The sequence below is a fragment of the Oncorhynchus kisutch genome, linkage group LG7 (genome assembly GCF_002021735.2).
Source record: "Oncorhynchus kisutch isolate 150728-3 linkage group LG7, Okis_V2, whole genome shotgun sequence".
In the NCBI taxonomy this organism is placed as follows: Eukaryota; Metazoa; Chordata; class Actinopteri; order Salmoniformes; family Salmonidae; genus Oncorhynchus; species Oncorhynchus kisutch.
This window is the reverse complement of record NC_034180.2, coordinates 40,431,981-40,458,164: the sequence shown is the minus strand read 5'-3', so window position 1 is coordinate 40,458,164 and position 26,184 is coordinate 40,431,981. Positions and strand designations below refer to the sequence as shown.

At 41.2% G+C, this 26,184-nt stretch overlaps 1 protein-coding gene and 1 pseudogene across 1 annotated transcript in view; one reads left to right on the top strand and one right to left on the bottom strand.

Annotated features, from left to right (window-relative positions):
• Positions 1-2,816: 2,816 nt before the first annotated feature.
• On the top strand, positions 2,817-8,728 carry LOC109893790 (reticulon-4-interacting protein 1 homolog, mitochondrial-like; annotated as a pseudogene).
• Positions 8,729-15,561: 6,833 nt separating this feature from the next.
• Positions 15,562-26,184, bottom strand: part of LOC109893789 (beta/gamma crystallin domain-containing protein 1-like) — a 55,647-nt gene continuing 45,024 nt past the window's right edge. Inside the window, exons 17-22 of the mRNA XM_020486997.2 lie at positions 25,995-26,127; positions 22,147-22,286; positions 21,763-21,886; positions 19,110-19,268; positions 18,686-18,851; positions 15,562-17,928 (exon numbers count right to left, since the gene is read on the bottom strand). Of these exons, the coding sequence (XP_020342586.2) occupies positions 17,840-17,928; positions 18,686-18,851; positions 19,110-19,268; positions 21,763-21,886; positions 22,147-22,286; positions 25,995-26,127 (811 nt within the window). The 3' untranslated portion in view covers positions 15,562-17,839. The remainder of the gene's footprint in view (positions 17,929-18,685; positions 18,852-19,109; positions 19,269-21,762; positions 21,887-22,146; positions 22,287-25,994; positions 26,128-26,184) is intronic.

Sequence of the window (26,184 nt, the reverse complement as noted above, 5' to 3'; positions counted from 1 at the left end):
GGGGACATCGCTTCTGGCCGTGGCTCACAATTCACGTCACGGGTATGGAGGGCCTTCCTGGAGAAGCTGGGGATCACTGCCAGGCTCACTTCTGGGTACCGGCCTCATACGGGCAGGTGGAGAGGATGAACCAGGAGCTGGGGAGGTTCCTTAGGAGTCATTGTCAGTACCGGCAGGGGGAGTGGGCCCAGTTCCTTTCCTGGGCGGCGTATTCCAAGAACTCACTTCGTCATTCCTCCACCGGGCTGTCTCCTTCCAGTGCGTCCTGGGGTACGAGCCGGTCCTGGCCCCACGGATCCCGATCCAGATTGAAGCCACTTTGGTGGACGAGTGGTTTTGCTGACAGAAGGAGCAGGCAGACCGCCACTGCAGTGAGGTTCCCGTGTTCCATTCTGGTGATCATGTCTGGCTCTCCACCAGGAACCTCCCATCTGCTTGCCCTGGGTTCCAGTGGATGACATTCTAGATCCCAACATCATCTGAGATTTCCACCTTCGCCGTCTGGACTGGCCCGCACCTCGCCCTCGGGCCGCTCTTAGGATTTTAGACACCACTGACGGACCAAATCTGGAGACACACATCTTTTAGGAATCACAGTTTTGAAATAAATATTATTTTAAGTCAGTGGGCTATTGCAAGAAACTACATGTATGCCCTGTATGCCCTTTACATGACCATGATAACATCACCCATCTGAGTAGCTCTGTATTCATTACTTTCACCTCATACTCATACCTCATACTGAGGACTCTTATGGACTGCCACACCTCGCTCCCCCTCTCAGGCATCTTCATGGTTTAGCTTCTGGAAGCGCAACATCATGCTCTGTGTTTGGATGTAGGATGAGTAAACCGCACTCGCTTGAGTATTAGCTGTCAGAGGGTGTCTGCCAGACGAGGCAGCAGCATGAGTACAAGAGCCAGCTTACTTTTTGTCCTTCCATACTGTAAAAACGATAATATACAGTATCTGCAACTTAATCCATTGTATTTTCTAATGAATTTAATTAGCTAGAGTCGATGTCCGTGAAGACCGTGGAAATCTAATTAGCATAATACAAAAATCCCCATAAAAATCTGTCAGTTTAAGCTAGAGATATCTGTTTTTATGCATTGGATGCATCTCAATCCATGTCGCACTAGGCCAACCCGCTCTTCTCACGAAATCGCCTGTCTCAATCCACCACATCCACCAATGTCTCAATGGTCTGACAAACATCACTCGAGCTCTGTCACTTTTCACCGCAGATGCAGAAGTGAGACATTGGTGGATGTGGTGGATTGAGACAGGCGATTTCGTGAGAAGAGCGGATTGGCCTACTATTATGACCCCTCTATGGAAAGATGAGACTTTTACAAATACTATGGTGTACTCCGTTTTGCTCTATGTCCCCCCACAAGCATCTGAAGTTGGTATAGCCGATCTGCCAACTTCTATCTGTAGCGTCAGTACAGCTTGAACTACACACTAATATTACCCCTCTGTGGAAAGGTGAGACTCTTACCAACACGTACAGTGACAGTCAAAAGTTTGGTGGAGGGCATACAGAAGATATCCCTATTTGGTAAAAAACAAATTCCATGTTATGGCATGAACAGCTCAAATAAGCAAAGAGAAACGACAGTCCATCATAACTTTAAGACATGAAGGTCAGTCAATCTGGAAAATGTCAAGTTTCTTCAAGTACAGTCGCAAAAACCATTAAGCTCTATGATGGAACTGGCGCTTATGAGGACCTACTCAGGAAAGGAAGACCCAGAGTTACCTCTGTTGCAGATGATAAGTTCATTAGAGTTAACTGCACCTCAGATTGCAGCCCAAATAAATGCTTCACAGAGTTCAATGATCAGACACATCTCAACATCAACTGTTCAAATGAGACTGCGTGAATCAGGCCTTCATGGTCGAATTGCTGCAAAGGAACCACTACTAAAGGACACCAATAATAAGAAGAGACTTGCTTGGGCCAAAAAACACCATAAATGGACATTTTACCAATGGAAATCTGTCCTTTGGTCTGATGAGTCCAAATTAGAGATTTTTGGTTTGTGTCTTTGTGAGACACAGAGTAGGTGAACAGATGATCTCCGCATGTGTGGTTCCCACTGTGAAGCATGGAGGAGGAGGTGTTATGGTATGGGGGTGTTATGGTATGGTTACTACATGATTCCATCTGTGTTATTTCATAGTGTTGATGTCTTTACTATTATTATACAATGTAGAAAATAGTACAAATAAAGAAAAATCCTTGAATGAGTAGGTGTGTCCAAACTTTTGACTGGTGCTGTACATGTATTTTTCTAGGATGCCCACAGGCCTCACAAGACTTGTCTGAAGGTCCCCTGGTACCAGTTAAAAACAGTTATAGAAGTACACTCTGGACACTGTTTAGTGCCAAAAATAAGTGTTTAAATACATGTTTCCTGATCAGTCTTATATCTCTCAGATATAGGACAGACACTTCAGAACAAACTTACTTTAGATTTTTTGGGGGGACTATCTGTTGTGAATCTGTTATTCATGGTATTTGTTTCTACAGGCTAATAGCAGTAAGGTCAAATACCGTTTTGAATCAAATCATTAAAATATATATAAAAATAATAATATATATATATATATATATATATATATATATATATATATAAATAAATGTTTTCCTTGGTATGACCTTTTAAAAAACAATTTCCCCCTCTCCCCCCCCGCTTGGCTTTGACAGAGCTTGTCTCCTAATCAGGAGAGCACCATGTGTGAAAACATTCCTCCATGGAGGTCAGAAGAGACTGTTCAACACCACCTCCAACAGCCGTATGACAATCATGCCTGCTTGGGAGATCAATAGATAAGGCAGCAATGATGTCTTTCGGTTCACTAAAAGCGCTGGGTTAGGGACTAAGGAAGTTATCCTCAAAGTCCATGCTGCAGGTCTTAACCACATTGACGCCAGCATGAGAGGTTGTTGTGATATTCTAGCTTGATAGATTCATTCTTCTTCTTCTTCTTCTTCTATGAAGTTTAACGGCTGTTGACATCCAATAAATGTTGCATTAACGCCACCAACTAGACTTGAGTACAGCTCCATTATACTTTGCTTTATAAAAGGTAAATTAATCAACAAATAATCTACCTTCTAACCCTACATTCATTAAAAACCCACCACCTTACTCCACTATTTAAATCTATCTAGTCCTACATCAGGCCAACAGCCTGAAAGGAGGGGACACCACCACACAACACAACCTGTAACACAACCTGACGTCAAATCTCTTACACCCAAATACTTTTCTGCAGCTGCCACCACAACCTCTATTTTCTGCAACTTGCATTCCAACCCTGCAGTACAGTTGATAGCCATTGCTATGAACACTAAAAAGCCAATCTTACTGAAGCATATATAATTTATTGGCCTATCTCTCTGTACTGATACATATCTACTACTCACACGAATACTCTCAGGATCCTTCCCCCTTGACCTGTCTTCCTCAACTTTCCTCACTGCCTCAGTATGCGACACCCTTCTCTCTACTCTAACCCTGGTAACCTCAACCTGCCTCTCTCACACTGGACATTTCTGATCCCTAGCCCCATGGGCACCCTTACAATTAACACATACCGCTTATTTCCCCAATGCTACACATTCCTTTGTCTCATGCCCTTCTGCACACTTCTGCACACTTCTCACACCTAGGAACCTCCCTCCTACACACTGCTGCCACATGCCCATAAGATTGACACCTGTAACAACGTAATGTATTCAGCACATAAGCTCATACGAGATAACTGAAATAACCTAACAACACATTGTCGGCCAGAGACTGTGACCTTATTTTTATAGGCTAACTCTTCATTTCAAGCCAGTGGTTTTCCTATGACCTTCTCAGAGTTCTTAAAGAAGATAGACTATCAGATCTTTTATAGATAGCTTATATGAAGACAGTTGTGAGACATCTTCACAATAGCCTTTTTGTGTACACACCACAGTCTCGTGAAAAGGAAGCTGCCCTCATTCAGAGCTGACTGAGCATCTGTTGTTTTGCTATTCACATTTGGTCTGTGTATGAGAGAGAGATCTGAGTGGGCAAAATAGATCACCCCTGGAGACGAGGAGAGCTCTTCTGACACAAAGGGAAAGTTGACTGCTATGGCACATGGTTTGGGTGTTAAATTCAAACTGTGAATGTTAGGCTAAACCTCACACTTAGGCCTAGATGTGCTCTTTGAAGAGGTGGGGGCCTGCTGTTTCTTATGGTTACCTCTCAGTCTAATCAGTGATGATCTTCCCAGCTAGTTTCAGTGTTCTTGTCATCTTGTGGCCTCTGTTCGTATCTGAATTCACTTGTCTCAACGTCTACTTGAACTGATTGCGTTTTGCCTTATTTCTGTGTTGTTTCTGCCCTCTCAGGTGGGTATGGGGCTGCCACCAAGGCCATGAAGAGAGACCTCCTAAACATCAACCAATCCGGCAGTGAGTTTCCCCTGATCCTGGGCCGTGACGTGTCCGGAGTCATCATCGAGTGTTTTCTGGATGTGGCACCAGACTACTTCAAATAGGTGGATGAGGTAACACACAAACAAATTGGCCCCAGGATGCAGTACAATAGGGTGGTACTCTCTGTGGGAAGGGTTGGGGTTGTGTGTGTTTGTTTGTTTGATTTTGTGTTACCGCTTTGTTTACTTAATCCAAGTGCAGCTGAAATGTGAAGCACCTCATTGCATCATTGTTAATGTCAGTGGTTTTCCTATTATGTTTCTCATAGCTTTCAGAGAACATAGACTATCAGATCTTTTACACAATAGCCTATAAGAAGTCAGATGCGAGACATGTTCACAATAGCATGTTCACAATAGCATGTTCACAATAGCCTGAATTTCCCTTTCACCTAGTGAAAAGGATATTCAGCAACCCTTGGAGGACAGTGATAAAAGAGCTTCTTTATGGTTAAAAAGTCAAACCAACGCGTTTTGTACCTTGGCCTTCGGGAATTACAGATGGTGATGAGCATTTTATAAATGTTTGTATAATGTTACATCATCACACCACCTTTGGGCCAACTGGTCAACTCGTCATCAGTGTGTCAGTGAAACACGATCCCATCATATGGATGTGAAGATATACACAAACCGAGAATTCAAAATGTCACAATCTTGGTATCTGTGCCATCCATACAGGGTGTTACCAGTGCTTGGTTGGTTAAGCCAGTGTTTTTTTCCTTCTCAGGTGTGGACGGTCATTCCCCCTTGGAAACATGGAAGCCTGGCTGAGATTGTGGTGTTGAGTGCAAATGTGGTACTGTTTTGTTTATGATCCCTTATTGTTTTTGTGTTGTAGTTTGTTTTCCAAACCATTGTTTGCTTGTGGTTATTTCTACAATAATCATCAACATATGTGTAGTTGAATATTACTACTGCCAGGGATACTCTGCTTTCTTTAGCATGTTCAAGAGAGAATGCATTTGGATACATTAGTATAGGCAATATTAGGTGTCTCCTGTGGGCTAAATGCTATTGCTAGGCTGGAATGGAATTTTGGGATGGTGTCAGATTTGAGAATAAAAGCTACCGGCAGAGTTAGACTCCATGGTGCTGCTCAGTGAGGCATGGTCATTAATGACAGACTCATTAAATAGGCTTTCTGTGTGATGAGGAGCCAAATGAGGAGCAAGCAGGACTGCAGACAGACTAGCCAGCTCTGAGTTGGCATCGTTACGCAGGGATTTTAATGGATGATGATGACTCAACATTTTCAGATAGTGACATGTTTGGTCGGAGGTTTGTGAGGCTCAAGGTAGAAGTTATCTAGGATCAGATTTCCCTTCCCCCTTATCCTACCTCACCTTTTGGAGGATCAACCTATATCTTTGACCTACTCTTGAGTCCTGAGTGTGACTGGGTCCGGTGTCCAAAAAGCCCAAATTTCTGAGTCACACGGAGGTGGCGGCCGCTCCTTACGTGTCTGTCAGAGCCTGGTATGCCCTGGTCAACACAGGAGGCCTTAACAAGGACAACTGTGCCAAGAAACAGCAAACACACACACGCACATGCACATCTCCTGCCAATTTGAGGTCAACTTGTCTCTTTCCCCCTCTAACCCCTGCTGTTGTCCCTATTCATCCCATATAATCCTCATGTCTTTGATCTTGTTGATTATTCCACTTGGTTATTTCATAAAAAGCCTGTCTGTATGAAACCAGTGGGTTATGAGCATGGGGAGGGAATTGTACTGTGGCATAGTGGGCCCGTTGGAAATGGGCTTCAGCAGTGGCTGATATGGCATGGGACTTGGCACTCTGAAGCCACTGGTTCACGTGCAATAGATAGAAGAGTTTAACACGTTTTTGTGTTGGATTTGATATAAATGTATTTTATTTTCTCCATTTTCACTCTGTGTCTACTTATCTGGTGTTTTTCCGTCCCCATACAGCACTCTGATCCTGGGAGCTTCAGGAGGGGTCTGAACATTTTCCATACAGATGTACATACTGATGTTGACGACGACCATAATGTTCTGGTACTGTAAATTCATGACTTCATTTTCACTGTGAAAATGTTTACCGGCAATCTTAGGTATTCAAACCCCATCTCCATGACAATAGCTACATGGACATAATACAAAGCCTTAATAACAACTAACAATAACATCATTTCCATAAAAAAATGTTTATATTTGTTTGAGTAACATTATACGTGTGTCTGGGCCCGGCTGTCATATTGTGTCGCCCTAACCCATTGCTGTGACCTCAATCAGCACATCTAGCAGTGGGGTAAAAATACTTTAAAGTACTACTTATGTAGTTTTTGGGGGTATCTGTACTCAACTTTACTATTTACAGTTTTGCCAACTTTTACTTTTACTTCACTACATTCCTGAAGAAAATAATGTACTTTTTACTCCATACATTTTGACACACAAAAGTACTCATTAGATTTTAACACAAAAATTCCCACACTTATCAAGAGAACGTCCCTGGTCATTCCTACTGCCTCTGATCTGGCGAACTCACTAAACACAAATGCTTCGTTTGTAAATTATTTCCAAGTGTTGGAGTGTGCCACTGGCTATCCGTCAATAAAAAAATATAAAAAAATGATGCTGTCGGGTTTGCTTTATATAAGTAATTTTTATAGATAATTTAGGCAAAAAAAAAACCTGAGGATTGAAAAAAAAACATAGTTTGACATGTTTCTATGAACTTTATGGATACAATTTGAATTTTTTTGTCTGATTGTTTTGACTGAGTTTGGGCCTGTGGATTACTGAAGAAAACACGCTAACAAAAAGGAGGTTTTTGGATATAAAGAGACTTCATCGAACAAAAGGAACATTTATTGAGTAAATTAATGTCTTCTGATTGCCACCATATGAAGATCATCAAAGGTAAGGGATTCATTTGATCCCTATTTCTGAGTTTTGTAACGCTTCTGCTTGGCTGGTTACTGTTTGTAATAATTTGTCAACTGGGCTATGTTCTGGGCTAGGTATGTTCTGGGCTAGGTATGCCTTCGCCGAAAAGCATTTTATAAATATGACACTGTGGTTGGTAAAGTTAATCTTTAAACCTATGTAAAATATGTCTTGTTTTCTGAATTTTTATAATGAGTATTTCTGTATTTGAATTTGGCGCTCTGCAACCTCACTGGATGTTGGCCAGATCACATACCCTAGAGAGGTTAATGGGTTTCTGAGAGATTCTGGCGTTTAAGCCCTTGTTCTACTTACCCAAAGCAATACTACTATACAGTCGTGGCCAAAAGTTTTCTGCTTCATCTGATAACTCTTCATAACATTCTGGAGTATATGCAAATTGCCACCATACAAACAGAGGCAGCAGACTTTGTGAAAATTAATAATTGTGTCATTCTCAAAACTTTTGGCCACTTGTAGACTTCCAGTCGTTGCGTTAATGCTAGTTAGCGTTGGCTCGCAAAACGATCGCTAACTTCCTTCATACTGCACGCAGAGACATACAAATGGTATCCACAAGTTCATCTGACTCGGTAAGTAGAACACAGAATCTCGCAGCATCCCTTAAAAACCTCCATGGTGGCATTTTTCTGAATAGGATGAGGATTGTTCCCCTTGGGTCAGTTAACTGTAATCAAGGATTGGGCACCTCTCTCACTGCCACAGTAAACTCTCATTAGTGTGTGGGAAAATAAGTCTCTCCAGTTAATAAAATAAACTCTCCATCTCTCCCTCTCTTTCTCTCTCCTCCACCGTCCTAGTTTTGATCTGGTTCTGGATAATGTGGGCGCGGACACAGAGAGCTGGGCTCTGGGCCTTCTGAATCCGTGGTGTGGCACCAAGCACGTAACCCTGGTAACACCCTTCCTCCGGAACACCGACCTGCTGGACATCGCTGACAGAATGCTCCATACCGGGGTCTCTGTGTTATCCAAAGCACTCAAGGCAACCATGGCAGCATTTCTGTATTTAATATAATGCATCCTTTATTTACACAGATTGACTACAGAACCATATACAACGCCTACCATGATCATGTACAGCAAAGCACTTACTAGACTTTTGAAATGTCCCCTTATAAGGCAACACCCAATCTCACTCCCCTTGCTTGTCATCTCGCCCTCACATAGTAACACCGACATCCTGTTGGCATTTGTGGTGTACAGACTGCAAAATGTGCAGTGCATTTGAGGTTTTGTGCACGCCTTTTTTCTCTCCTTGTCATAGTCCCACCCACCACATCACCACATGATCCACAAGATGTACTGATAGCTGTATGTTTAAGTGGGTCTCATCACGGAGAACCAGAGCAGTGCTGATTACATTTATCACTGCTCAAATACTGTAGCAGGAATAGGTAGGACTTGAACACAACATTTGTTCCTCAACTGCAGCGTATGATATTCCATTTTCTAGCTCTCAGTCTCTACTTTTATCCAATGTAAAGAAAAACATTTCACATTTTGCTACATAGGATTGAATCCAGGTGGTAGGTCACAAATGGTAATCCAGTGCCATAAGGTAATCACTTTATCAGTAATGTAGTCATTTCTAGTAACGGAAATGGAAAACCATTTACTCTGGGAAATAGAAACTTAAGACGAGGGGGATGTGTGTGTGAAGACATGGTTTGTCTTGGGGGAGCCCCATAGAAACATGCACTGTCCCTGTCCCCCGCTATAGGTGGCTCTGAACCATGGGGTTTGTCCCGTAGCAGTGTTGACAGTAGAAAGAGACAGACCTTGGTTAGAATATAGAAGAGGTGGGGGGAGTAAAGTGTAAACACACCGTATCTATTTCAGTCCCATACTGTCGATCACTTTTTGAACACCCACTTGTCTCCCCCTATTTCTCCCCTCTATCCCTCACCCTGTCTCTCTCCACTCACTCATATTATCTCTCATTTCCAAGACAAAGTGCAACCAGACCTGTAAACCATGTGTCTTTTGCGGCATCTCCTCTCCCTAGCTTCTCCTTACCAGTAATGGAGCCCCCTCGGCCCTCTGTGCTGGGCCAACACTTGCGATAAATAATCAAAGGTTCTGGATCTTCACCACTCAATGGCCTACATCCTGCTCTTGGTAAAAACATGCCCCCCAGGCTTTAGATAAACAAAGCTGGCTCCATCGGTGTGGGAGCGTCGAGCTGATCTCTCAACCAGCCCAGTATTAGTGGGCCTTGGGTAGTTTGGATAGAGAGAAGGCCTCTGTACCCAGAGAGAGAGCATGTTACAACGGGGTACAGTTAACTTATCAACCCCAACCCCTGGCCTAGCATATCCATGGAAACATCCCTCAGGCAGGACTGACAGAGGCAGACTTTACAGATTTGGTTAATCTTTACATTTTTACCTTTGGTTTGGTGATTGGACACTTTGGAGGCATCTTTTGTTTTAATATTAATAACAGTGGTGGAAAAAGTACCCAATTTCCTACTTGAGTAAAAGTAAAGATACTGAAAGTCCTCCAGTAAAATAGTACTTGAGTAAAAGTCTACAAGTATTTGGTTTTAAATATACTTAAGTATCAAAAGTAAATGTAATTGCTAAAATATACTTAAGTATCAAAAGTAAAAGTATACCAATTTCAAATTCCTTATATTAAGCAAACCAGATGGCACCATTTTCTTGTTATTTGAATGTACAGATAGCCAGTGGTCGTAGGATGACCAGATGGCACCATTTTCTTGTTATTTGAATGTACAGATAGCCAGTGGTCGTAGGATGACCAGGGATGTTCTCTTGATAAGTGTGTGAATTGGACCATTTTCATGTCCTGCTAAGAATTCAAAATGTAACCAATTATTTTGGGTGTCAGGGAAAATGTATGGAGTAAAAAGTACATTCTTTTCTTTAGGAACGTAGTAAAGTAAAAGTTGTCAAAAATAGAAATAGTAAAGTAAAGTACAGTACCCCGGAAAAACAACTTAAGTAGTACTTTAAAGTATTTTTACTTAAGTACTTTACACCACTGATTACTAATACAGCTACGGTATGTTGACCTTGTGTGACAGGTGTCCAAATGAGTTCCAAAGGAACAGAGGCAATCCTATTCACACACTGTGTGCGTCATAGGTATGTATGTATCATTGATCAGCAGTGAAAGCAGGAGCTCAAACTGGAAAATAATGGATGGTGGATGTATTGTGTGGGTACAGACAGGAAATTACCCATCCTATCAGTTCCAACCTTTGTTTCTTCGCAAACTCTTAGTGTTCATAGTGCACACAGTGTACACAGATGTCTGAAAGTTAGAAAATTACATAACAATAACGAGGCTATATACAGGGGGTACAGGTATCTCCCCCAAGGCATTATGTTGAGTAACGTTCCCCTGGAACACGCCCTCCAGGGACACGATCCACAAACCTTAGCAATCAGCCGTCTACTTTTTCCTTTTGGAATGGAGCTGGGAATCTCATCTTGATGCTGGGAAACAAAATAAATAGGGATTGGCTTCCTGAAAGAGGGATGCTTCACTTTGGCGCTTAGACTTAGGAAGTCCTTTTTGGGTTAGAATGTCACCTCATTAAAAAAAAATGTGTGTGTCTGTGTGTGTGCATACTTGTTTGTGTGTATGGTGTCTGTGACAGAAGGTAGGAGGTACAGCCACGGAGACCATTGTGTCTGTGACAGAAGATAGGAGGTACAGCCACGGAGGCCATTGTGTCTGTGACAGAAGGTAGGAGGTACAGCCAGGGAGGCCATTGTGTCTGTGTGGGTCTTGACTTGTGTGTGCCAACACTGGCTCACAATAGTATAGTGAGTGATCAACTGCAAAAATAAAACTATTGCATTTGTAATGAGATTAATTATTAAACATGTATACCACATGGAACAAAGGAAAATGTAATCAGATATTCAGACTGAGGTGGCCATCTACATACAAATGCTTCTATATATTTTTTCAGTTTATAACTCTCATAGTTAGGAGTGAGTTATAAACTGGTAATAAACTCTGATTATGGACAGTTTGAACGAGATATGGTGTACAGAACATCTTAGACACAGATCTTTACTTAAGCATCTGTACTTTAGTCTGTGTAAGGGCGGACAACAACACCAACATAAATGTCTTTATTTTATTTGAGTGTAACAAAACACTAGTCTGGCACGTATACTGCATGTGGTTTCCTGTTTAACCTTGTTCCTATGTCTTTTTCGCCTTGTGCACTATCGCTGGGGGAAGTTTGCACCCAATGGACCCACACTTGATGACATCAGCGAGATGGTGGTTAACATGCATCTCTGTTGAACCACCAGCTGTAATCCCTTTTATAACAGCAACCAAGCTGAATAACAAAAGCTTAAAGCTTGGTTAGTTAACTGAATGGTTAGTGGTACAATATTAAACTATACAACCATCTAAGAAATTATGAATACTTAATAGCAATGGCTAACAGAGCCACAAGCATGAAGATAATCAGACAGTGACGGTTCAAGGTTCTGTTCCACTCGACTCCACTCGTAACCTAACTTTTTAATCTGAATCGAACAAAGATACATTTTTAGTGTTTCTCTCCTGTCTAATTTTTTGTGTATTTTATAGACTTGTTTTAGTACTGGTGAATCATGATTCAGGATTTGACGTAAATAGGGAAGTAAATTAATCAGCTAAATTTGACCCGTTTCTCAATCCCTATGGGTGTTCTGGCTCGGAAAAGGCTTACTACTTATCCTACTTCACAATCTCTTAAACCAAACTTGTTCGCTTTTTGGCTTTGATTTTACTGTTACTTTAAAGCTGAACAAATACTGTTTTCTCTGCCATTTTATCCTGCAACATGAAAGCACACATCAAGACTAGAGGTTCAAACAGAAATAGTAGAAGCAAATGAGGTGGACAAGTTGGCCATGATAGGAGGAATTGCCAAGTTAGGAATCTAGCCAAGACACAGGGATTAACATCCCTACTCTTGGAGAATGTACCATGGGATGCTCAGTGACCAGCATCAAGACCATGTTGTCTATCATCTGAAAGAGAAAACCAATAAATGTGATTTGAACAAATATGTAACATTCATAACTGTATAGAAAACTTAACATGGAATAATTGTAACGGTTTTCTTCCTGGGAAGGATCGGAGGACCAAAATGCAGCGTGGTTATTTATAAACATCTTTAATGAAAGATGAAAACGTGAACACTATACAAAATCAGAAAACGTGGAAAAAACTGAAACAGTCCTAACTGGTGCAAAACACAGAGACAGGAAACAATCACCCACCAGATACCTAAAGAATATAGCTGCCTAAATATGGTTCCCAATCAGAGACAACGATAAACACCTGCCTCTGATTGAGAACCACTCCAGGCAACCATAGACTTACCTAGAACACTCAACTGAACACAACCCCATAGACTACAAAACCCCTAGACAAAACAAGACACATAAATCACCCATGTCTTCCCCTGGCCTAACCAACATAATAAAGAAAACACAGAATACTAAGGCCAGGGCGTGACAATAATACTACCCCTAAAAATCATTTTGGTCATTGATAAAGATACTTTTTCTCATATCCACATCCCTCTTTGCCAATGTCATCAAGGTATTTACTGGCCTCCTGTACAGCAATGCAAAGTAGAGATGATTTTCTGCCGAAAACAGTTATCAAAGTTCTGAATGATTGCCTGTGTTTTTACAATAAAACAATATGGCTGCTCACCTGCATATTTATCATTTTGAGCCCCAATTATTTTGCAAAAAAGGCTTGGCTGTTTTGATATGGGTTCCACATGTTTATTGAATGAAACGCACAAAAACGCACAAAAACAATAAAGAACAAATGAAACGTGAAGTAAATGAAGTGCTCACAGGCAACTACACATAAACAAGATCCCACAAAACACAGTGGGGAAATGTCTGCCTAAATATGATCCCCAATCAGAGAGAACAATAAACATAGAAATAAACAATCTAGATTACCCATCCTAGTCACACCCGACCTAACCAAAAATAGAGAATAAAAAGTCTCTCTATGGTCAGGGCATGACACGCGCATACAGTGACACACGCACGCACACGCACACACACACACACACACACACACACACACACACACACATAGAGTCGTGCACACACGCACAGAGACACACAGACACACGCACACAGACACACTCACACAGACACACACACATATTTGCACACAGACACACACACACAGAGACACACACACACAGAGACATACACATCTGGATGGGTTTTTGCCCAAGGAGGGATGTGACACACCATCAATGGGTACCCACTGTATTTGTAAAGCTGGAGACATGATATTATTACAGTTCATATGGTTGGCAAAATATATCATATTGCGGCATACTGCAGCTAGGATGGATGAATGACATTGGTCAATAGTGGCACATTATTTTGGTCAATAGTGGGATTTGTATGACCCTCTTGTCCAAGTGGAGGAAGTTAATCAGTGAGCTTCAGCCATATCAATTGTCTGAAGCCACACACACACACCACACACACCTATTCTGCTCTCTCTGTCAGACAGACAGTGAGGCAGGCTAGGTTTGATTTGGTATGGTCAGCCAGTGACGATCAGACCAGATGAAGAACCGCTGTCTAGGGCTGTGCTGACCAGCCAGGCTGCAATGCTAGTGTAATCCTGGTGCTAGGCCCCTAATCCAGTCCCATTATTCAGGCCCTTTGTCTGTGGCCCTGTCGGGGCTCCCGGGTCCGCTCCCCAGCTTGGAAGCAGAACAGATTCCTGTCTGCCTGGGCATTATGGAAGCGTTCCACCATGACATCATGGCTCCGTTTTATTCTGATGAAACAGCAACAGCTAGCCTGGTCACCAGAACCTCTGTTGGTTGCAATACCATACTGTTTGTAAGTTTGCCATGATAACAAACACAACAGGATGCAAATGTATATGTTGAGTGGAAGGACATAGGCCTTACTTAATTATAATGTTAGGTTAGAGAAAGACTGAGCAGTATACTGTATCAATTATGTATTTTCTCTTTAGTGATCTCTTTCCTTTCCATGTTTTCTACTCTTTCATATACCCAATACCCGATACTACATACGATGAGAGCAGCTTTGTACAGGTCAGGTGAGGCTGAACAGGGTGTTGTTGTGTATGGCGTTGGTGTGCATCATAGGTTGTTGTCTGATAAGGATGTCAGAGCATCCTCACCAGTTCAATACAGTTTATTCAATCCACACCGACATACATATCAGGTCATTCTGTGTAGAAGAGGAACTAGATACCCATAGGCTGGTCTAATCATCACCACAGCCATCCTCTCCATTTGATCTATTTCTATGATCTATTATTCATTTATTATTTGGAAGATGGCCGGTATTCATTCAACGGCGTGTTGCAGGGCTGCACACTGCACTACCGACAATTTTGCATTTACAAGGCAATTTCCCCGACATTTTCACCCTGCGGATGTCAGCTCAAGCATAAATGATCTTTAAATGTCAAGTGCAATGCACTTATTGAGAACAAGCCTTTTATTGAATCCCGACCGTTGCCCCGTCACAAAGCTCTAAAGTCAGTTTAAAAAATACATGTTTTACTCCTTGTGACCTCTCTTCCTGTTCCTGGAGGAGGAGTTTACCATCTCCCAGGTGCCTCAGGCCATGCTGAATGTGGAGAAGGATCACGCTCAGGGAAAGACGTCAAAATCAGCGACAAACCACTGGACGACTCCACTGCCGACTCCACTGCCGCCTAGCGTTTCCTAAAAACGCAGGGGAACAACACCTACCACTGTCACTCCTAAAAACTATAAGGTTTTCCTTAAGCCTACACCGTGAGGCATTTATGAGCGACAAACGGACTTGTGGGCATAGAGCGTAGCCTGATATGGAAATGCTGGGTGTGTTTCAGTCAGATAATTTTTATGACTGCCTTTAGGATTGTCTGTGCTAAGCTTGTGACTGTGTGTCTGTTTGAGTAGAGCTGTTGTAGTGGATGTTTTAAGGAAGTTGACGATAATTCAAGTCCTTGACTTTGGAAGTGTTATTGAGATGCCTCAACAACATAACACAAATCAAGAAAAGGAAAAAAAAACGTTTCTTTTTTTGTAGATCATAACAGCATTTTGATGACATTACATTTAAGACAAAGTGGTTAGCATGATATTGTAGCACAGTGTTGAAACGGATCTTTAATCATTTGACATATGAAATACATGCACCTGTTGCAGCTAATGTTCTGTGAATAATGTGTGAAGTAAAGTATAAATCCAGACAAGAAAATTACTTATGAAACATGAAAAAACATATCAGTAACACTTTACTTGATGGTCATAACCATGTCATAATATATCATAACTGACAAAACTTGTCATAGCCTGTCATAATATGGTCATAACACTGTCATGGCCCATATAGTTACACCTATTCTGACATATTGCATTATTTTTTGTCTGGTTATGACACTTAGTGTCAAAACCCAAATGTATTCAAATGTGTTTTTTCCCTGCCAATAAATGTCCTTTCATTTGAAAGTTTGTTTCTTAATTCCTTTTTGTTGTTGTGAATACTTTACATGCATTTTTTTTTCATAATATTTGAAATAACTTTTCATAAAGCATTATGACCATCCTATGTCACTTTACTAGGACTAAGAAAATGCACTTTATGAAACAGTCCAAATGCATTATGACCATCCTATGTCACTTTACTTGGACTAAGAAAATGCACTTTATGAAACAGTCCAAATGCATTATGACCATCCTATGTCACTTTACTTGGACTAAGAAAATACACTTTATGACACTGTTAAGAAGCATTATTACCATCATAATCATCTAAGCCATATAGTCCTATCACGCACATGCCCTTATGTCAGTCATCAGTCACAAAGAGGGTGTCTTGTCCTGCTCCTAAAATCTGCTCCTGCATTTATCCCAGTCATCAGAAACAGAGCATTGGGGTAGGCGCATGTCTGACATCAATGTGTGTGCAATTACAATGATAATTGTATATGGTTAATTTAAAAATGAATAACAAACATACTGTTGACAAGTAGGCTATGGTGTAATGGAATGTTTTGCCTTGTGTGGTAGTTTTTGGGTTATTTGACACTCTTATATACATGTCATAATCTTCCATAAAATAACTACCATGGTAGGTTTTATACCAGCCATAAAATAACTACCATGGTAGGTTTTATACCAGCCATAAAATAACTACCATGGTAGGTTTTATACCAGCCATAAAATAACTACCATGGTAGGTTTTATACCAGCCATAAAATAACTACCATGGTAGGTTTTATACCAGCCATAAAATAACTACCATGGTAGGTTTTATACCAGCCATAAAATAACTACCATGGTAGGTTTTATACCAGCCATAAAATAACTACCATGGTAGGTTTTATACCAGCCATAAAATAACTACCATGGTAGGTTTTATACCAGCCATAAAATAACTACCATGGTAGGTTTTATACCAGCCATAAAATAACTACCATGGTAGGTTTTATACCAGCCATAAAATAACTACCATGGTAGGTTTCATGGGGTCATAATGTGTTATGACGCTGGGTGTCAAGTGTTACCAACATATCTACTCAAAACGTACCTTTGGAGAATTCATGGAGTGTTCATCTATGACATTAAGAATGTGTGACTTCATAGACTAACCCTTGTGTGAAAACATATACATTTCAGTGATTGACTGGTGAAGCACACTTAACTCATTGTAAATGCTATGAATATAGTAGAGACACACACATATTCCACTACCGTTTTTCTTTGGTATGGTCAATGAAATAATTAATTGTGGAATTTGTAAAGCATCATTCAAGTCCTGACCGTATATTGTAGTGCTCCTTAAATTTACTTTTAAGTTATTTATCAGATGCTCTTATCCAGAGCAATTAGTGTTAAGTGCCTTACTCAAGGGCACCTCAACATTTTTCACCTAGTCGGCTTGGGAATTCGAACCAGCGACTTTTTAGTTACAGGCCCAATGTTCTTAACCGCTAGGCTACCTGCCACCCTTGTTCTATAGATAGTACTGTAGCCACATGTTGTATGGTTTGTTTCTCGTTGCAGTGACATGGAAATGTGTAGTTTACTAGTTTCTAGTTGTGTTTTACAAAGACAACCTAGTATGGATGCGCACAAGCTCAACACATGTTTCAGAATATCTCGAGGCCCAATGCAGACTAGAATCACAGAGTGCTAAGGCCCTTGTAGGAACTGCATAAAGAAACAAGAGTATGGGTCCCACGGTGGAACTGCATCACAGAGCTTTGAGTCCCATGGCCTTCTGATGCAAGAAAGCTCTTAAACACTTGGCTTAGCTGCACCAGAGAGCTCTGAGGCCCACGACAGAGCTGCACCAGAGAGTTCTGAAGCCCACGGCAGAGTTGCTGTAGAAGGGCCAGGCCTATTGACACTATATTACAGGATCTCCAAAGACCATCTTTGGTTGTGTTTTCTCTCATCAAATGTGTTGAGAATCACTTGAGTTTTGTCATAACTTTGTCCACCTGTGAGTAGAAGATATTATACAGTTTAGTGTAGGCTACATATTCAATGGCATTGCAACAGATGGGTAATGAAAATAACTAACTAAACACTTCCTAAACTTACCACCAGATAGAGCCAGATAACTGGGGACAGAGCTCCTATACTCTTTGTATGCTGAACGAAAATATAAATTCAACATGTAGTGAAGCTGAAATAAAACATCCCATAAAATGTTCCATATGCGGAAAAAGCGTATTTCTCTCAAATTATGTGCACAAATCTGTTAGTGAGTATTCTCCTTTGCCAAGATAATTGATCTACCTGACAGGTACGGCATATCAAGAAGCTGATTAAACAGCATGATCATTACACAGGTGCACCTTGTAAAGGCTACTCTAGAATGTGCAGTTTTCTCACAGATGTCTCAACTTTTGAGGGAGCATGCAATTGGCACGTTGACTGCAGGAATGTGAGGAATGTGATGAATGTGAGGAGTATTTCTGTCTGTAATAAAGCCCTTTTGAAGGGGCTCATTCAGATTGGCTGGCTCTCAAGTGGGTGGGCCTATGTCCTCCCAGGCCCACTCATGGCTGAGCCCTGCCCAGTCATGTGAAATCCATAGATTAGGGCCTAATGCATTTATTTCAATTGACTTATTGCCTTATATGATCTGTAACTCAGTAAAATCATTTAAATTGTTGCATGTTGCGTTATTCTTTTTGTTCAGTATAGATGCTACTGTAGCTGAGAGAGCAAGAGCAGGAGAGCGGATCTGACCTTTAACCTCAAGCACCAGATCAGGTTTGAGGTGGCATCGGACCAGGCCGTCTGGGGTAATGTTCCACAGCTGGTTGTCTTTCCCTGGCTCCGGAGGAGACACACTCAGCCTGCTGCCCGCCATGACAACGCTCCCAGTGATCTGCAGGCAACAGTCCTCCACCAGCTGTAGAGACAGGGAATAGAGGTTCAGATGTGGGTGGATTCTGTATGGAATACATACTTATAAGCATGATACAGATACAGTTTTGCAATGTTATATGAGAGACAAATGACAATTGTACTGGGATATGCTCAACACATGTGACATGAAACTATGTTGAAATAATGAGGAAGCCACTTGAAGGTGGTGATGATGGAATGAATAAGAATGTCTGTGAGAGGAAAAGATGATCCATTGCAAAATCTTGAGCCCATGCGGTACCTTGCAGCGTAGGACTCCGTCATGGAAGAGCCAGACCTGGTCCACTCCCCCAGTCTCCTCCAGGGCCTGGACCCGCAACAGCTTGATGTCATCCAGAGGCCCTGACAGGGACATCACGTAGCCCGTCTCCCTGCTTCGCAGACGGAAGTACACCTGCTTCTGTAGGGGGCAACAACACAGATAATATGATCTTGTCTTGACTAGGCTAGAAAAGTTATTTTCACCCGAAAGTGGTCATTATGAGTTATAGGGCTTGCTGTGGCTCCGTATAATTTCCATTGTGTAATCATTTGCATTGATGACTGAATGAGATTAGTGCAGAAGTTGAGTTGTAGTTAATAAGTTTGAACATTAGTCATGAAGATTAGGCTATTTTGTATGTGGCCGATATGGGCCGATTCCAACCCGAGTTAAGCGAGCGTAAGTGGAACGCATTTCCCTTTTCATGCACTTTTCACTATATGCGTATTCTATATTTTTGTATTTAAAAAAAACGTTTTACCTCTTTTTCTCCCCAATTTCGTGATATCCAAATGGTAGTTAAAGTCTTGTCCCATTGATGCAACTCTGCACTTGCTTCTTGACACACTGCTCGCTTAACCCGGGAGCCAGTTGCACCAATATGTCAGAGGAAACATTGTACAACTGGCAACTGAAGTCAGCCAGCATGCGCCTGGCCCACCACAGGAGTCGCTAGAGCGCAATGGGACAAAGACATCCCGCCCTCCCTTAAACCGGACGATGTTGGGCCAATTGAGCGCAGCCTCATGGGCCCGCTGCGACTCAGCCTGGTATGGAACCCCGGTCTGTAGTGATGCCCCTAGCACTGTGATGTAGTGCCTTAGACTGCTGCGCCATTCGGGAGGCCCCTATATGTGCATTCTGACCTTGAACTTAAGCATGACAATAGCATGCTATTCGTCCAGGGTAGAGATCAAATAAATGAAGGTGCGGCGGAGGTGTGTCTACAGATGCTGCATATTCTGACCTTGACTTAATTCCCCAACAAATCTACCACCTTTATGTGTGAATGAAACCTTGAATAAGGTCAAGCGAAGCTACCGGTTCCAAGTGGAAAAAGCATCCAATTTATATTTTCCAATAGAAATAACACCATTCTCTATGCACTGTAATTTACAACTTGATAAGAGCTATTGATAAGAGCTAGGTATATGATTAATCTGTTTGGATAAGGGAATTGTAAATATAAATTACACTTGTTTTAGATATATTTTACCTTATAATCCCTGGAGACAAATGTGAAACCAGTCATATGGCATCAATCTGAAGGATATCAACTTTCCCACAGTAAAGCTTATGAAATGCTGTGCATTATGCAGAATCAAATCAAATGTATTTATATAGCCCTTCGTACATCAGCTGATATCTCAAAGTGCTGTACAGAAACCCAGCCTAAAACCTCAAACAGCAAGCAATGCAGGTGTAGAAGCACGGTGGCTAGGAAAAACTCCCTAGAAAGGCCAGAACCTAGGAAGAAACCTAGAGACGAACCAGGCTATGTGGGGTGGCCAGTCCTCTTCTGGCTGTTTGGGGTTTTAGGCTGGGTTTCTGTACAGCACTTTGAGATATCAGCTGATGTACGAAGGGCTATATAAATACATTTGATTTGATTTGATTTGATTCTGCATAATGCACAATTCCCAACATTGTAATTGTACGGCCTTTTAACTTAAAGGGATGAGCACTCTCTAATGTCGACTTTCTCTCTTTCCTATTTCTATCATGTTAAATATTAGCCACTATCAGTATCGACCGTCAGTAGGCCTAATAACCACACAGATTCAACTGCCAATTTACGGTTAGTTCCCTTCACTTGGTATACATTATCACTACATTTAATTACATTATTTTGATGACCTTCATTTGCTTGCTCTGAAAACGTTGTCACAGCCGTGTGGTTGTTGCTGCCGATCATTAGTGAGAGTTGATAATATAAAAAAGAGGCTAAATAAATCATTATGGAGCAGAGCGCAGACCAAGCAGTAACAGTTTGAACTCGCCGTGTTGCGCAATACTTGGCCGTGTCGTCACACAGTTTCATGGTATATCCTACTGTTGTACACTATTCTCCCTATTAGAATTATATGTACACTAGTCGTCCTACATTACCATGGGTTGAAGAACAATGTTTTCTTTCTTTCGTGCATAAAGGCTCCCCAAATCTGTTTTTTATGATGAATAAATACTTTCCTAACCACAGGAGGTTGGTGGCACTTTAATGAGGAGAGAACGGGCTTGTGGTAATGGCTGGAGCAAAATGAATGGAATGGTATCAAATACAGCAAACACTTGGTTTCCATGGTTTCCATGTGTTTGATGCCATTCCATTCACTCTGTTCCAGCCATTATTATGAACCGTCCTCCCCTCAGCAGCCTCCACTGTTCCTAACCCTAAATCATCTACAAAATCAGAACATTTTAAATCGAGCAATTGGTGCTGAAATGGAGACAAACATGCATATATTTAGATGTATTTCTTTCATTGACCCTAATATTCGTTCTCTCGATATATTGTAGTGAGCCTGTTGACAAAATTCTACCTAAAAGATAACCATATTTAAAGGGATGTCTTATTAAGATGAATGTACTGAAAACTCTACTGAATGTTGGCCCGCATGCCCCGCCTCCATACCTGCAATAGTGGTCGCAGGGATCCGATTCGCGGCCAGCTGCTGAACTTGCACCAATCACCCAGTTTGCTGGGCGGTAGCAGGATCTGACGGCCGCGGTGATGACACCCCTCATACAGCACCCACCTGTAGAGCAGGAATTATCAATCACACACAGTCAGTTGCTCTACTTACACAAACCTCAAACACACATTAAATGTAAACAATCCACATTCCTACAGCACTCCTCTTTACAATAAGCTAGCAAATCTAGTTGATGGATAATTAGGTGCTTAGACAGTGCTTCATCAACTAATTTGAATAGTAGGTGCAACTCTTGCTTTACAATGTTCTGTTTTGTTTTATTGCCTAATAAAAACTGTCAAATCTATTCAGGTGTGACTTACATTCCTCCGTCGATAACCAGGGAGCGAATGCGTCCGTCCACCCCAGCCAGCTGCAGGTTCACCACCCCTTCCGTCAACACCACCCTACGGCCTCTACAGCCAACCTTACTGAACAACGTTATGGACGGGAGGGAGAACTCCTGGAAAGATAAGGGGGAAGGGATGCGTGAAGCGTGAGATTATACATCATTATGGTATTGTAGGTACAGGACATATCCAAGATGTGCAGTCACTTCACACAGACAGGACATAGGTTTACAAATACGGTACACATTCATGCCGTGCCAAAAGGGTTGGGTAGGTTACCTGTCCCAACTTTTGGATTACCCAAACTCAGTAACGTAATCTGATTACATTCCATTAATTTTAGATTACTTTCCCCTTAAGAGACATTAGAAGAAAGCAAAAATGTGTGTTACCAATTGAATGACATCCATTGCAGGATAAATCAATGTTAAAGTTTACATAGCTGGCCATATATGGATGTTAAATTTTATGTTATGTAGGCTTTATCCATTGCTTTCTACTACATATAATAATACGATTAAATTATTTCTTGACATTAAAAACCAAAGTCTATCAGAATTCCAGTCATTCCAATAAATGTTATACCCTTCGATCTTCAAGAATAGGACTTGGAAGTATGGAAGTATAGATTAGCCAAATTGTTTTACCCGAGGATGACGGCAAAAACGAAGGACTTATTAGCCAGCCCTACTCTGCTGTTTATGATTTTGTTGTAATGAAGGACTGATTGGGCTTATTGAGTTGAGTTGAAAAATAAATGCTGCGCTCATGGAATGGCGTGCTTTGAGCACTACTGAAAAGTGCTATTTACATGTGAAAAATGGATGCCATATCCTGCATTTGCTATAGGCCTATATATATATAGAGAGAGATGAAGTCGGAAGTTTACATACACCTTAGCGAAATACATTTAAACTCAGTTTTAAAAAAAATAATCCTGACATTTAATCCTAGTACAAATTCCCTGTCTTAGGTCAGTTAGGATCACCACTTTATTTTAAGAATTTGAAATGTCAGCAAAATAGTAGAGAGAATTATCATCTCATTCCCAGTTGGTCCGAAGTGTACATAAACTCAAATAATATTTGGTAGCATTGCCTTGAAATTGTTTAACTTGGGTCAAACGTTTTGGGGAGCTTTCCACAAGCTTCCCACAATACGTTGGGTGAATTTTGGCCCATTCCTCCTGACAGAGCTGGTGTAACTGAGTCAGGTTTGTAGGCCTCCTTGCTTGCACACGCTTTTTCAGTTCTGCCAACAAATTTTCGATAGGATGGAGGTCAGGGCTTTGTGATGGCCACTCCAATACATTGACTTTGTTGTCCTTAAGCCATTTTGCCACAAATTTGGAAGTATGCTTGGGGTCATTGTCCATTTGGAAGACCCATTTGCGACCAAGCTTTAACTTCTTGACTGATGTCTTGAGATGTTGCTTCAATATATCCACATAATTTTCCTACCTCATGAAGCCATCTATTTTGTGAAGTGCACTAGTCCCTCCTGCAGCAAAGCACCCCCATAACATGATGCTGCCACCCCCGTGCTCCACGCTTGGGATGGTGTTTTCTTTGGCTTGCAAGCCTCCTCTTTTTCCTCCAAACATAACAATTGCCAAACAGTTCTATTTTGTTTCATCATTTGTTTTATCAATTTGCAAATAAATTCATTAAAACTCCTACAATGTGATTTTCTGCATTGTTTTCTCTATTTTTTTCTGTCATAGTTGAAGTGTACCTATGATGAAAATTACAGGCCTCTCTCATCTTTTTAAGTGGGAGAACTTGCACAATTGGTGGCTGACTAAATACTTTTTTATATATATATATACAATAATGGATGTAGTAACTACAGATTAGATTTAAGTCAATCAAAAGTGTGCAAGTTTGAGCATATGTCCATTTGGCCTATAGATATTTTTTTTTATCAGCATGATGTAGATTGGGCAATAAAAGCCCCACTTTTATTCCATAGGTTGAATTCGCACTATGCAGCTGTTGCAAGAGTGCATTTTTCACTGGCTCTTCACTAGTTTCAAAAACAGTGAATGATATGCAGCTTAAACTTTTTAAACCGCGATCCATTAAACACATTTGGTGTGTCATCATAGTGGTCTCTGACTTGTGGTCAGACTCGCTCAGGTGGAAGAAATGTAAACTTGTGCCTTTTTTCAATGCTGATTTGAATGTCATTGAGAAAACAGAGAAGTGTAAAAAATAATTTTTCCGCAAACATTCTGAATTTAACTTCTCGGTGACAGGGGGGCAGTATTGAGTAGCTTGGATGAATAAGGTGCCCAGAGTAAACTGCCTGCTACTCTGTCCCAGATGCTAATATATTAATATATGCATATTAGTAGTAGTATTGGATCGAAAACACTCTGACGTTTCTAAAACTGTCATATGGCAGGTCGAAAACCTGAGACAAATCCAACCAGGAAGTGGAAATCTGAGGTTTGTAGTTTCATTTAAGTGATTGCCTATCCAATATGCTGTGTCTATGGGGCCATATTGCACTTCCCAAGGCTTCCAGCAGATGTCAACAGTCTTTAGAAAGTTGTTTGAGGCTTCTATTGTGGAAGGGTGTTGAATAAGAGCTGTTTCAACAAGTGGACTAGGCTGTGACCAATCAGTTGTTTACTGCGTGGTCATGCAGGCCGCCGTTCCTTCTTTTTCCTCTGTAATGAATACGCTATTGTCCGGTTGGAATATTATTGAAGATTTATTATAAAAAGACCCTAAGGATTGATTGTAAACATCTTTTGACATGTTTCTACAAACTGTAATGGAACTCTTTTGACTTTTCGTCTGGATTTTGCGCTCGCGCATTGTGCCTTAGGAATAGTGAACTAAACGCGCGAACAATACGGAGGTATTTGGACATAAATATGGACGTAATCGATACAAAACAAACATTTCTTGTGGAAGTGGGAGTCCTGGGAGTGCATTCCAATGAAGATCAGCAAAGGTAAGGGAAGATTTATAATGCTATTTATGACTTTTGCTGACTTCACATCTTGGCGGGTAACTGTATGGCTTGCTTTTGTGGCTGAATGCTGTTCTCAGATTATTGAATATTGTGCTTTTGCGGGTAAAGATTTTTTTTTATCTGATAGAGCGGTTGCATTAAGAACAAGTTTATCTTTAATTCTATGTAAAACATGTATCTTTCATCAAAGTTTATGATGAGTATTTCTGTTATTTGATGTGGCTCTTTTGGATATAAATATGAACTTGATCGAACAAAACATACATGTATTGTGTAACATTGAGTCCTGGGAGTGTCATCTGATGAAGATCGTCAAAGTTTAGTGATTCATTTGATCTATATTTCTGCTTTTTGTGACACCTCTCTTTGGTTGGAAAATGGCTGAATGCTTTCTGTGACTAGTTGCTGACCTAACATAATGATATGTTCTGCTTTCGCCGAAAAGCCTTTTGGAAATCGGACACTGTGGTTGGATTAACGAGAAGTGTATCTTTAAAATGGTGCAAAATACTTGTATGTTTGAGGAATTTTAAGTATGAGATTTCTGTTGTTTTGAATTTGGTGCCCTGCACTTTCACTGGCTGTTGGCGAGGTGGGACGCTAGCGTCCCGAACGATCCCAGAGAGGTTAAAAGTAATCCTCGAAGTAATCATCTAGTTTTTCAAAAGTATCTGTAATCTGATTACAATATTTTAGCTGGTAATGTAAGGGACTATAGTTATTGTTTTTTGTAATCCCTTACATGTAACAGATTATATGTAATCTGTTACACGTAAGGGATTACAAAGAAGCCTGCATGTCAACAGACATAACTCCAGGATCTCCTCTGTACTCACATGGCTGATGGTCTGTATGGAGCGGATGGTAGAGTCAGGACCCAGACAGCCCATGGACTTGGTATTGGGGTAGTCTCCCTCCTCCAGGACATACATGTGCTCTGTGAACTGGGATCCTTCATACGCCACCCAGCTGGAACACAGCACAGAGGCATGCAGTCAACTACAGCTCTCTCCAGTACTAAGTCCT